Source organism: Phyllostomus hastatus, unplaced genomic scaffold, assembly GCF_019186645.2.
Source record: "Phyllostomus hastatus isolate PE091 unplaced genomic scaffold, TTU_PhHast_1.1 phas_contig_80, whole genome shotgun sequence".
Taxonomy (NCBI): Eukaryota; Metazoa; Chordata; class Mammalia; order Chiroptera; family Phyllostomidae; genus Phyllostomus; species Phyllostomus hastatus.
This window is the reverse complement of record NW_025333960.1, coordinates 3,976,152-3,990,164: the sequence shown is the minus strand read 5'-3', so window position 1 is coordinate 3,990,164 and position 14,013 is coordinate 3,976,152. Positions and strand designations below refer to the sequence as shown.

The window sequence follows — 14,013 nt, the reverse complement described above, 5'->3', positions numbered from 1 at the left end:
AAACAGAGGTTATAAGTATGTTCAAGGGACTTAATGAGGACATCAGCAGCATAAAAAACATCCAGTCAGAAATGAAGGATACACTGATTGAGATAAAGAAAAAATTACAGGGAAACAACAGTAGAGTTGGATGAAGCCAAGAATCAGATCAATGATTTGAAATGTAAGGATGAAAAAAACCACCAATCAGAACAAGATGCAAAAAGATGCAAAAACAATGAGGGCAGTATAAGCAGCCTCTGGGCCAACTTCAAGCATTCCAACATTTGCATGAATGGGGTGACAGAAGGGGAAGAGAAAGAGCAAGAAATTGGAAATCTATTTGAAAAAATAATGAAAGAAAACTTCCCTAATTTGGTGAAGAAAATAGACATGCAAGTCCAGAAAGCACAGAGAGTCCCAATCAGGTTGGACCCAAAGAGTACCACACCAAGACACATCATAATTAAAACATCAAGAGTTAAAGATAAAGAGAGAAACTTACAAGTAGCAAGAGAAAAGGAGACAGTTACCTACAAAGGAGTTCCCATAAGAATGTTGGCTGATTTCTCAAAAGAAACTTTGCAAGCAAGAAGTATTCAAAGTGACGAAAAGCAAGGATCTACAACCAATACTCTATCCAGCAAAGCTACCATTTAGAGTGGAAGGGCAGATAAAGTGCTTCCCAGACAAAGTAAAGCTAAAGGAATTCATCATTACCAAGCCATTATTACATGAAATATTTAAGGGACTTATTAAGAAAATGAAGAAAATCAAATCTATGGACATTAAAATGACAATGAATTCACAACTATTAATGACTGATGTAAAAAATTAAAACAAAAACAAACTAAGCAAACAACTAGAACAGGAACAGAATCATAGGTCTGGGGATCACTTGGAGGTTATCAGCTGGGAGGGGAAAGAGGGAGAAAGGGGGAGAAAGGAGGAAATGGTGCAGGAATCAAGAAGCATAACTGGTAAGAACAAAATAGACGGGGGTGTTAAGAATAATAGCACAGCAAGTGGAGAAGCCAAAGAACTTACATGCATACCCATGGGTATGAACTAAGGGGGGCATTGCTAGAGGGGAGGGGGGTAACAGGTAGACAGGAGGAAAGGAAAAAATATTGGGACAAGCAACAGCATAATCAATAATATACACTTTTAAAAGCAGGGAGGGGATAATGGGGGGGAAGGGTTTTCAGGAACAACTATAAAGGACACATGGACAAAACCAAGGCAGGGTGGAAGCAAGGGAGGAAGATGGGTTTGGCTGGAGTTGGGGGGGAATGGTGGTAGATAAATGCAGACAACTATAATTAAACAACAATAAACTAATTTAAAAACAAAAACTAGATCCAGGCAATATTTCTTGTAACTTTTCAAAGCTATGTGATGATTTTAAAATTATATTTATAGAAACAAAATTTACTGGCTTTAGAATTAATTTGGTATTATATGGCATTTACCTAAAAGTAACTTTTTGTTTTCAACAACAGTTAAAACATATCAAAAGAAAAAAAAAGAATTCATTCTCTCCATCTCTCCTTCATTCTATCAAATTAACCCAGCCTTGGTGTAGGCTCAGTGATAACACAAGGGACCTAATAATGTAGAGGAGACACATGGCTCCTGTCCAATTGCAGCAGGCAGTCTAATGGGGAAGCAGCTCAAATAGTCTATATCTGTGGCTCCAGATCCTCTGACTCCGCTGACTTGATCAAATGGAAGATTCTGCAGATGCAGCTGTGTGTGTTCAGGGTCCAGTTGGGTCTGGAGACACTACCATGATGTGATATATTTGGTACCCTTAGAGTTTGAAGGGCCTGGGGGACATGCAAGTGGAGATGTTCAAGAGTTCTGAGTGAGGAGGAGCCTGGAGACAGATATTTGGGAAGGTCTGAGCAATTGCAGAGACTGAGATCTTCTAGGGAAAATGTCTAACATGAGAAGTGCTTCCAACTCAGGACAGACCTGGGGATATATCTACATTTAAGGAACAGGTGGAGAAAGAGCTTCCAGCAAAGAGCAACTAACAGGAAGTAGTGGCCAAATATAGGAAAACCATGAAATGCAGGGCTTTGGAACCCCATGGGAAGAAAAAATAACTAGGATGCAGTGATGTAAGCTGCAAGTCAGAGTCCACTACAATACAGATTAAACTAGCACTGACTATGCTTCCAACTCTGGTGCCTTTACCTTGCCAGTCCCACAGTTGGTCTAAATGGCCAGGTGTCTAAATAGCCAATGTCACTGCATCCAAGATCCTGGATAGGGCCTGAGACCGGGGAACCTGGCTGTGCATGTACGTGGCCTTCAGACACCTGTAGTTAGTGTGGGGCAGAAAACCACAAGCCATGCTACCTGCTGCTTCAGTTTGCCCAAGTGGGCCAGGAGTGTTCTGACTGACCTGGCCGAGGGACTTGTTTTCCACCACAGACCAGTGTGGCTCCTTCCTTAATACCACGCTGGCAATACTCTATCAGCTTCTGCAGGTGGGCTTGGTTATTCTGTGGCCCATGGTTGGTGTCCCGGTCAAGAGGATTGCCAATCTTCATCTTCCGCACCTCTTCTACCTGCAGAAAGTCCTTCTAGTCAGGTTTCACTCAGGTGCTGAAGTTTCTGACTTTGCTTATTACCTAACTCCCCTCCATATTTGCATTTTCAGTGACCAACCTGGTCCCTTAAGAAAGTCCACACACTGGTTTCTGACACTTAGGGCATTCCATATTCTTGTTCCCAACCTGCCTTCCAGGCTGAAACTCAAATGTATGCTATGTGCAAAGAAACCCAAGCCTAGTGTCAGAATGACTGGGAAACATAGTTGTGCAGGAATATAGGTGAATAGAAAATAAAGGCAGGAGTGCTTATGAGGGTGTGCAGCAAAGGGTGTGTCTCTACATTGGTCCTGCACCCAGCTTTACAAACTAAGAAGCTGAAGGAAGTATTGTTCCAGGATTCCATGATATGGGATGGGGAAATACCAGTCCTGCTGTAATTCCCTGGTAACAAGGTGAGACAAATACTGAGTGGAATGGAGATACCTGGGTTCTGAGTCTACCTATGCCTGCTTCAGAACCTAACTGGAAGGCCCCCTTTTCCAGGAAGCCTCAAGGGGTGTACCAGATATTATTCTGGATCTGGGATTGTGAGAGTCAGAAAAGGGAGTGGAATGTTGTGATAGGGAAAGGAACTCAGTTGAACATAACCAGCATTCAGAGGCGGAGGGGTAGACACCAGATATTCAGGGCTCCAAGCTAAAGTCTGTCCCTCCCATTTTTGTTACCTCTCTCTCCAGCTCCTTCCTTGGTTCCCAAAGACCAAAGAAGGTCATTTCTGCCCTCACTGTAGCCTCTTCAAAGTCAGGCTTAACTGGCCTCCTCTTCTGTGGCTGGGGCCACTTCATTCTTGCGCAGGCTCCACACCCTTAGCCAGGCCTACTAATATGCAGGAGGTGCTCAAGCCTCCCCACTTTCACCTTCCCACCAGGTCCCCTTAGCTCCTCTGATTGTCCTGAAATATCCCGAAATTGGGACCAAGCCTCCTGCCTAGCCACCCAACTGCTCTTGTCTCCCCAGGACACAAAGGCCAAACTTGCTGAGTTGGCTGGGTGTACACTTTACTCTCTGTATTTGGGAATCCAAGCCCTGCCTTTCCCCAGTTAAGCCAAAGGGGACCTTCCCCAGAAGGTCTCTAAACTTCCACTCTCACTCTTGGGAGTACTGTCACAGGACCCACACCTACCTGAGTTCAAACTGCAGAATGAAGGCCCATGGGGACAAAAATGAGCCATCCAGCATAGCCACCAAGTGCCCCAGCTGACCGACAACTCACCACAGATGTGTCAGCGAGCTCAGAAGAACTTGGGCTGGTGTCCACACTGCCAATCCACAAGACCGTGGGCTGAGTGAGCAGTTGTTATCTCAAGCCGCTAGTTTTGTTATGTGGCAAAAACTATTACACTCCCTTTTAGAAAATCTGTTCCTTTCTTCACTGCCTTTTATATTTTTACCCATTATTCAAGATATTCTCTAAGAACTCCTTCTTAACAGCAGCCCCACCCTGTCCTCAGGCCTATTCTCATTTTTCCTGGCTTTCTAAATATAGTTTGTTTAAACCTGCACATAGAGGCTATGCCCCCAGCACCCCCTTTCACATTTTTTGGGATTAGATTTTTCTTTCCACAACATGTTAGGGATGGGGGGTCTTGGCTAAGCTGAGTCAACCAGAGTTCCAAAAACCCTACTATGCATGAATGGATCAAGATGGACCAGACTCAATCACACCAACCCACATCCTTCCCCACAGTCTGTTCCAACAGAACTGGTGGGGAAAAAGTGATCTTATTTTTTGTATCTATGTTGTAAGAATGCAGGAGATGCTGTCGGCACCCCATCCCATTTACTTAACCTGTGGGCACACCCTCCACAGTGGCTGTGAAAGATGGCTGCTGTTAAGTCCCAGGAACTGACTGAAACTGCCCTCCCCAAGCTGGTAGACAAGCTACAGTCAACAACTCTTGACAGGAGATAAAAGTCTGGCCCTTCAACTCCAGAGGTAGAGCTGAGTGGTATCATTTGTGCTCTCAAGCTCCTGTCAGTGCATCAGGCCAAGGCTGGATGTCACCTGAGACCATGTCCTCAGTCCATGTTTTCTACTGGACCCTGACATCTTCCAGGCTTCCTGTGAGTGCTCACCTCTGGTAAGCCGCATGAATTCCAGGCTCAGGCTCCACTGCTAGCGAGCCAAGCTAAGATAAACCTGTAGGAGACCATTCTGTATGGCATGGGCCCATCTCCCACTCAGAGATGCACAGGACCCACGTCCATGGATAGGTTCTCCCGTGAGGAATCAGGCCTGCAATATGCCTAGGCCACTTTGAGTCTTGCTTTTGCTAAAAAACTCCCTCACTCTGAATTGCAGCAAATATTTACTGCAAAGTGCTTTCTAAAATCCTTGTTAAAACTCCCCAGTTTGGAGTGTAACCAGCTCAACTACTTTTCCCTTTTTATTTGCAAATATCTCTCTTCTGTGATGTGATTAGCTGCATTGGCTCCTTTGTTTTTTGTAAAAGGTAAACACCTAAGGCCAACCTGTGCATAGTAAATGAGAACCATCTTGTAATGTGCTGAAAGAAAGAAATGAAGGCCTGTTTTGGTGGAGTCCTTGGCTTTTGGTTCCTCTTAAGAGTGAAGCTGCCTGCCCTTTTCCTCCACAGGACTCAGTAGTCCTTGTGAATGTCTCTCCCCCATCCACAATGTTGCCGACCTCACGATCCCGGGGTCTGCATCATAAACCCTTTTTGGTTATGTCAATTTTAGCTACTAGGTTTCCATTTCTTGCTACAATAGTAAAATACAGACACTTGATACAGTTCCCTATGAAGTTTCCCTGTCCCAAGGTGAACAGTGACCAACTCCACCTGGCCCCTTCAGCCCAGATGACTGTGCACCAGTACCAAGGCCCTGTGACACAACTTACCACCTTTTGCACAAACTGGTCATGTATTGAGTCCTCTACGAAGAGCCGGCCCGCTGCAATGCAGTTCTCACCTTTGTTGAAGAAGACAGAGCTCACCCCCTTTGGCAAATGGACAAGAATGCTGAATTACAGCTGCTCCCTGGCAGGGTAGGCAGCTCCCCACTCCCACTAGGCTCCAGTACCCACTTCATAAAGAAAAGGAGAGTAATGTACATGTCCTGACCTACCAAGGTGGCCAGGCCTAGCCAGTGCTGGGAACATACACGCATTTCTTAGTCAAACTGAGAGGAGAGGCAAAAGGTTACCTGCCCCTGGGAAACAAGTCCTGTGTCCATAGTGAAGAGAGTGGAAGAGAAGAGGAAGTGAAGTGGGGTGAGCATGGAGAACCTGCATACTGTATGAGTTCCTTGGGGTGATTCAAGGAATCAGAGCCCACACCCTTAGAGTTGAGCCTGGAGAATCTATTAGCACAAAACAAGCAACAGGTGATGGCCAAAGGCAGGCAGCCAGCCTATCTTAGAAGTTGCCAGCCAGGCCTGAGGGAACTCCTGGCAGGAGTCCAGAATAAATGTGCACACAGGACCAAGGGAGACTGCTTTCTGAACCCAGGAATCCCATGTGAGGGATCAGGAAAGGAGTGACAGGCTGGCTGCTTGGCTTTCCTGAAAGCTGGACTGTACTGCCCTGCAGCCTGGGCCTCTGGCCCGGTAGTATCATTTCAGCACCAGAACCAAGATCCTTAGGCTGATGGACTAGCTTCCCTCAGCTTCCACATCTAGTGAGGCTAGACTCCCTTTCACATCTGCGTTAGGTGGCCACATCATCTTCCAAGGCACAGTGGTACTTAGATGGGGTGGGAGCATATCTGGGCACCTGGCTGAACATTGTTATGTGATTCATAACAATGTTCAGCCAGGGACTCAGACATAACAATGACAATAACAATACTAATGTAAAAAGAACTGATGATACAAAGCTCGTGCTACATGTGGCTACCATTCTAAGTCCTTCAGACATAGTAGCTCGTTTAATCCTTGTAATAACCATAGGAGGTAGGTATACTATTCTCCCCATCATACAGGTGAAACTATGAAGGCCAAGAAAGGTTAAGTAACTTGCCTAAGACTGCCCAGTGGGTCAGTGGCAGAGGGCAAGTGTTCACACAGCCACAACCAAAAGTTGAGGGTGGGGATTGCTGTCAGCAGAATTTTGCCCAAGTGTCCAGGGTTCTGCTTTGCTTTCCTAGGATAGGAAAGGTTGCTGTGCTGATTTTAGCATGATTCCCAATTTGTGAAGCTGATTCCAGTTAAGCTTATAGTTATAACACTTCCTGGAAAATTGATTTTCGAGGGCACATGTCATTTCTTGTCCCCAAATCCCTTCCTGCCACAGTCTATGCTTGCGGTGACACTACAGTCCAGGTTAAATGTGTGAGTCTGACTATAGAATGGGAGAAACCTTCCCCCCCTCCACCTCTCACCCAGCATGCAGTTCAGCCCTCACCATCTGCACAGCCTTGTTGAGGTCACAGTCAGCGAAGATGATAAGCGGTGACTTCCCACCTAGCTCCAGGGACACTTTCTTCACATTACTCAGGGCACAGCTGAAAGAAACAGTGTTGGTGGGGTTGGGTCCTTGGCAAATGGGTATACAAGGGCTCTAGGTGGAGGGGGCCAAGGGCAGCTCCAAAAACGCTTTACTTGAGAGCAAGCAGAGGGTTGGAGGGAGCCCCATGTGAGGCCAGGCTCAGTACCTTCTCCTTACCCTACACAGACCAACTACTCCCTCCTACCTGCCCTTGCTCACTGGCTTTCCACTGTGCTTCCTCCACTTCCTATTGGACCATGCTCACCTCAGGGCCTTGTTCTCACTGCCTCTCCTTTTGGTCACTCCTTCTTCAGGTGTCTCTAAAGCTCATTCCTTACCTCCTTCAGGCCTCTATTCCAAAAGTGTCTTGTTACTGTGCCTGCCCTGACACCCCCTATAAAATCTAAGATATGTACCACAGTACATTTGTCTGACCCTACCCATCAGCACTTAACCATCACCAAAGTGAAAAGGCATTTCTCTGGTCATGCCACTGGTGTTCACTAAATGTCTAATACATCAAACAGAGTATTCCCCAGTTGGCACAGCTGAAGTACTGTAGAAACTTTATACCTCAGATTTTAGTGATGGGTGCAACCAGAGTAGCTGGGGATTCTGAGCACACTGCATTGGTGGACACAAAATGGATTTATTGACATTGTCATCAAAGGGACATTCAGCAGACTGGGCAAGTGAAGCATGAGGCATGACATAGGGAAGGGGGCTCCTCACTCAGAGCTGACTACAGGAGAAGGACTCCCTTGTTTCAGGAACCAGCCATGAGGGCTGGAGAGGATCCTGGGAAGAAACCAACCACAGATCCATGGGATGTTGCCCACCCAAACCCTTCTTGGAGTTCAAGTGGACATTTCCAGAGTCCTACCTCTGTATTTTGCACACACATACTCAGATGTAACTATCACCTATACACCACAAAAGAGACTGGCCAGCTCTTGAATCAGAAGAGGTAAATATGCTGCTATGACTATTTGCAGTTAACTCCCCTGTTTTGTCATACATCTCTCTGTCCATCTGTCAGTCCCTTGTTCTCTCCAATCACTGTCTCTTCAATACTGAGGCTTGCTCTACTACACTTAAAATGAATCAGAGCAGCCCCAACTGCTGTACTCACAGGCTGTGACATCAGCTTCTACTGACCTGAAAACATGATCCACCAGCTACACTGGCCATGGCTCCAGGCCTGAAAGTCGATGTTACATGAGGCCATTGTGATTTACACAAGCATGCTATCCATTAGAGAATGAGGACACAGCCGAGTCTAGCTCACAGAAGGCATGTGCAAGCCTGAGGGGCATGAACCCCATCTTGTGGGGCAGAGAGAGGCCGGTGAATTTGTGGGGACAGGGGCTGCAGGACTGTCTCAGGGAGAGAGAGAGCATTGTTCTGCATTAGGAACTATAACAAGGAGACATTGTTTTAATAAAAGAGAAGCTTTTCTCCCCGTAGATTGTCATGATGCAGCTGGACTCCCCACATAGGTGACTCTTGGTGCAGAGACAGAAATGGGTGGTCATGTGTCCTTAGAGATCCTAAAAGTCAGTGGGCTCAGAAGAACCCTCAACTACTATCTATGTATACCCGTCAAAGTGCAGATACTCAAAACCCACTCCAGGAATTCAGTTTCAGTGACGTGGGGTTTAGTTATCCAGTGATTGTCTTGGGGCAGCCAGGGTTACAAGCTGCTGCCCTGGGATCTGGCCATGGGTACCACTCCAAGCCCATCTGCTGCATAGTCCAAAATCACTGAGCCTATAAAACACCTTCACTGAACCAGTAGGGAAACCAAGGCCTGGAAGGGACAGGGGTTGGCCAAGTCGTATTGTGAATCAGTGACAGGGCCCAAAATACAACCCTGCCAGTTTAAGGCCAACGTCCAAGGAATAAGAGATTTGATGATGTCCTAGATCACTGCCATCTACTACAAAAGAACAGAAACCTCAAATACTAGCCACTTATGTAGTGGCAAACTTTTTTTTAGTAGTCACATTAAAAGAAAGACTAAAGTGAAACTGGTGAAATTAATTACAGTACACTTATTTAATCCAAATAATAAAAATCATTTCAACTTGTAATTGATGTTAAATTATTAATCAGGTACTTTACTTTGTGTGCTAAGTTTTGAAAACCTGGTGTCTTTTACAGTCCCCAGCACATTTCAGTTCAGAGCAGCTGTATATTCCAGGTGCTCAGCAGCCACATGCAGGTCTTGCACCTCACTGACCCAAGTGAGCTCCACAGAGCAGCCACCACTGGCCAGACCAAGCTTTGTCATGCACTTGGGATCAGAACCTGCCTTAACCTGGCCTCCGGGAACCGCTGTGCACACGGACGCTTGAGGAGCAGGATCCAGCTCACACACAGAACTCTCCAGGTCCAGAGTGGCAGTGGTAGCTTCACCACCACACCCCAACCACCTACCTTTTCATGATATGCTTTCCCACCTCTGTGGAGCCTGTGAACCCAATCTTCCGCACATCAGGATGGTCTGAGAGTCTCTGGCCAACCAGTGGGCCTGTGGATGGGAGTAGGCAAAGGGTGGGGGGGCGGTGAGAGAGTCAGGGAGGCATCTGAGGGGCCGGAGTAGGGAGAGATGAACCCCGTTACCCTTCATATGTCCACCCGAGGCTAGAGTTCTGGGCTGTGCCCCGTGTGCTTAATGCCATCAGTTCCTGGGGCTCATTGGGTCTTGCTCCCTGTTAAGGGCATAATTGTATTCCCCCGAAATCCATATTTATAGATGTAGATGTGAACAAAACCAACTCCATATCTGTGTCCTGGATTTCATTTCATTTTTGAGTTTCATGTTGTGACCTTGACCAACCTCACTCTCCTTAGGAAGCCTGTCAGAGCTTTCTAGATGATGGTGATCTGTTTTCCTTAGAATGTAGCCATAAATATTTTTGTTAGTAGCAGCCATAATGGCATGACAACCGAGATAAATATCAAAGTGGTAATAATAGTACCAATTATAAACAATCATCTATCACAAAACCACTGGAGGTGGTCTTGTCCCTTTGTCCTGTCAGTCTTTAGTGCCTGAGTCATACTATTAAACAATTACAGTAACAGGGGGTCTGTTAGAGGAGAATAATCTGTACAGAGTTGCTGGGTCATCTCTTCTGCTCTGATCCTATCTTCCCATGAAGTGAATTACCCTACGGTAAATTCTGTTAGTCTATGGAGTGGCCCGCTTCATCTTTCAGTGTGAAGATACCTTCTCGCTATGGTGGCCATTATACCTTTGCCCCACCATCAGACACATGGGTCGAAGCCCTGAGCCCCAGTCACATGTGACTGTATTTAGAGACAGGGTTTTTAAAAAGGTAATTAAGGTCAAATGAGGTAATTAACCAAGGGTTATTATCCCTAGTCCAATCTGACTGGTGTCCTTATAAGAAGAGCAACTTGGACAGACACAGAGGAAAGGTCCTGTGAAGACACAGGGAGAAGATGGCCATCTGAAAACCAAGAGAGAAGCCTCGGAAGGAACCAACCCTACTCATACTTAGATCTTGGACTTATGGCCTCCAGAACTGTCAGAAATAAAGTCTGTTGTTTAAGCCCCCCAGTCTGTGGTACCTTGTTACAACAGCCAAAACAAACTCATACCACCTACATGTGGCTTTTGATCCATCAAGGTAGACACCAAGGGTGCGGGCACCCAGGCATCCAGCTCTCCCACGTCTCCAGCAGAGATCTGAGGATTGCCTGGCCTGGCTGTGGGGGCAGTGATGCCCAGGCATCACAGACTCCAAAAGGGCCTTCCTTGGGGATGTAGGAGGGCCCCAGGAGGGTCCCAGGCATGGAGAGACTGGCTGGGCGGGGGGCGGTGCTGGTGTGCAGAACCCAGGCATTTGCCGCCCTGCCTATTTGCCCCATCTATTTGGAATGCTTGGAACCTGACTTGCCCCTCACCCCATGACCTTCTCACTTCACCCCAAGCCCTGCCTATGCCCTGCCCCCAGATGTGGTGAATTCCTATTCACCCTCAGATTTCCTTTTCAATGAGGCTACAGGGTCACCTCTCCCCATCCCACTGGCTCTGCACTGGGTTGCTCTGCCTGCCAGGGCACATCATGTAGTGGTCCTTGTTCTGACTAACTGCATCTCCAACTCCTGGAGCCCTGGCTCCCCCCATTTATAGCCCTTACCAGATCCTGGGAGGATGTTGATCACACCCTTAGGAATGCCAGCCTTCAAGGTCAGCTCTGCAAACTTCAAGGCTGTGAGTGGGGTCACCTAAGGAGGCAGGAGAGAAGACTGGGTCAGGAGGGATTGGGAAGTGGAGCTCTGTCATTCTCTCTCAGGAGCCTAGGAAGCAATCAGGGAGGGACAACTGTGGCAGGAAGACCCATGGGGGAAGACATGTTCATGCCTCACCGTAGTGGGTATCAGCAACCCAGCCAGCTTGCCAGGGAACAGGGCCTGCTAACCTTAGGTGCCTTTCTAGCACCTTCTCCTGATAGGGTTCCAGCCCCTCTGCCAGGCCTGGGCCCCTGCCTGCTTGTGTCACTGTTTACACTGATCCCTCAGGGAGTGCAGAGTCTGAGGACTGTGCAGCAGGGCATCACTCTCAGAAGGCTGCAGGGCATACCCTCTCCCTGCCCCCTCAGAAAAACTAGCCTCCTTCTCTCACTGTGATGCTGCCTTAGCAGCTCACCTGCTGCTGGGCCCTGGCAGCACTTCAGCCCAGGGAGGGCTTGGTGTTTCAGGGTCCAGCTGAGATTCTGATGACCACTCCACTGCTGGAGATAGTGCCCTGCCCTTGACTAGCCAGCAGTTGACCCTCCTCTACAGAAGAAGGGAATCAATTTCTGGTTGAGCTAACTGTCCTAGTCAAGGTAAGGTTTTGTGCTCCACATACCACCAGGCCTCAGGCTGAGGGGCCAAATCTGTGGGGGTGTTGGCCCTGGGAGTAGGGTCTTTGTGTTTCCAAGGACAGTGGGCTAGTGGGGGGGTCTTCTAGGGACAACAGCCGCCCACATGAAAAGGGGAAGGTTAAAGGTCGTCTCAGGGGTTGTTATGATGCTTAAATAAGCAAATGTATATAAATTACTATTTATGTGTTATATATGTTAAAATGCTCAAGGAGTGCCTAACTCCAGGCACTATAATACTATATATGCTGGCTATCATTATTATTTGTTGGGGGGGGGGAATTGCCCCAAAGAAGCTGGGGCAGTGGGAGACCTCCTGGGTGCACTGTTGAGAGTCACATGCCAGAGGATCTCACATCAGTTCCTAACTCCCCTCTGGAGGCAGGCAGGGAAGGAGCTGTTGTTGTCAATGCACAGATGAAGAAGCAGAGGTTCATGGAGGAGAGGGTGTTTTCACCCCTGGAGGACCTTGTCCATGCCCTCCTGGCCCGTATGATTAGCCCCTGATGTCCCACCTCTATGTCTCCTCTGTAAGGGGCTGCGGTGGCAAATGCCCAAATCCCACTGCTCACCCCATCTCCCTCCAGAACTTTAGTCTCTGAGGCCAAATGGGAGACAATGGCACCAGCTTTACTAATAGACCACTGTAGGGTGTCTCAGAGCATGGGGCCATGGCAAGGGGGCAGCAAGCAAGGCTTCTGGCTCTCCAGAATCCCAAATTCTGGGGCTGTGGAGAAATCCCTGACTCTGCTCACCAGGCAGCTGCAAACAGCACAGTTACCCTGATGCAGCCACCCCATGGTGGAAAGCACATAGAACCTGCTTATGGCTGGCACTGGCCCTGCTGCACACTGCCTCTGCCACTGTGAGCGGGGCTCACGGCAGGCTGGCTCTCATCAGCAGTACCCTTTCTCCCTTGAGAAGAAACCAGGACCAGTGTCGGTAAAGGGGCTCATGGGCCATCTGGCTCCTCCCTTACATGGTGCTTCCCCATAACCTCTACAGCCCATGGGCCCTGTCTATACCCACCTGGGTAGGCTTGATCACCACTGTGTTCCCAGCAGCCAGGCAGGCAGCCGTCTTCCAGGAGAGCATCATCAGGGGATAGTTCCAGGGGATAATAATGCCACAGACCCTGCCATACAAAAGAAGAAGGCCTTCATCTCTCCACTCAGCTGGGGTACCCACAGTGGATCTACCAGCTGCCTCCTCTCTCCCAGGCCTGCTATCTTCTCCAGAGCCAAACTTCTTGATATGGCACCAAAGGTCCTGCTGAAGGCAGCTCCTGCCTGCCTTTCGAGGCCTAGATGGAGCAAGTGTATCCAGTCTGACAGGAGCCCTTCTTCCCAGGTCATGATGGCACGGGACACTGGGCAGTTTCTGATGGGAGCTATGAGACCAGTCTAGGGGTGCAGTTTGGTAGGGTGTGGCACCAGGCAATAGGGTTGGTGATAGCAGACAAGCATGGGTAAGAACCTGGCAGCTAGCAGGGACTGGGAGAGGGCTCCAGGTGACATGGCAGGCTGGGGGGATGTGTGGTAGGGCCCAGGGTCACACAAGTAGGCCAGAGATGTGAGAGAGAGTTTTCCCACGTGTGAGGTCAGGACTCAGTCTTGTGAAGAAGAAAAACAGTCATCCTGGAAGAACTGATCAAGTTTGCCTGCCTGGAATTAAGACATGGCACCCAGTGCTGCACCACCTCTCAGTAGTGGAGAAAGCCTCTGGCTGGGCAGTGTCTCCATGGAGGGGACGCCACCCCACAGTCCTGGGGAACCTGAAGATGACACGTGTGGTCCCAGCACACATGTGCCCCTGACTTTCCCTTTCCTCTGCAGGAGCTAGTGCACGCAAGAGCCCCCACACTGACTACGAGACTGTTTTCAAAATCACCGTCATCATCTTCATGACCCCTATCACCATCAGAGAACACTTGCAAAAGGATGACTGCTGAGCTGAGCCCAGGCAGTAGGAGTGGGTGGTGAGAAACCACAGGGTGTAGGGGCCAGCACAGTAAGAGCAAGGGGGACACTGAGCAGGCACAGAGGTTGGCTTGGGGCCCCCACGC

At 48.3% G+C, this 14,013-nt stretch overlaps 1 protein-coding gene across 2 annotated transcripts in view; it reads right to left on the bottom strand.

Moving 5' to 3' along the window:
- ALDH1L1 (aldehyde dehydrogenase 1 family member L1) overlaps window positions 1-14,013 on the bottom strand; it is a 109,334-nt gene that overhangs the window by 12,315 nt on the left and 83,006 nt on the right. For both annotated transcript variants that reach the window (XM_045849630.1, XM_045849631.1), the window contains exons 15-20: window positions 12,978-13,083; window positions 11,223-11,310; window positions 9,490-9,583; window positions 6,967-7,066; window positions 5,464-5,562; window positions 2,393-2,558 (exon numbers count right to left, since the gene is read on the bottom strand). In XM_045849630.1, the coding sequence (XP_045705586.1) occupies window positions 2,393-2,558; window positions 5,464-5,562; window positions 6,967-7,066; window positions 9,490-9,583; window positions 11,223-11,310; window positions 12,978-13,083 (653 nt within the window). The remainder of the gene's footprint in view (window positions 1-2,392; window positions 2,559-5,463; window positions 5,563-6,966; window positions 7,067-9,489; window positions 9,584-11,222; window positions 11,311-12,977; window positions 13,084-14,013) is intronic.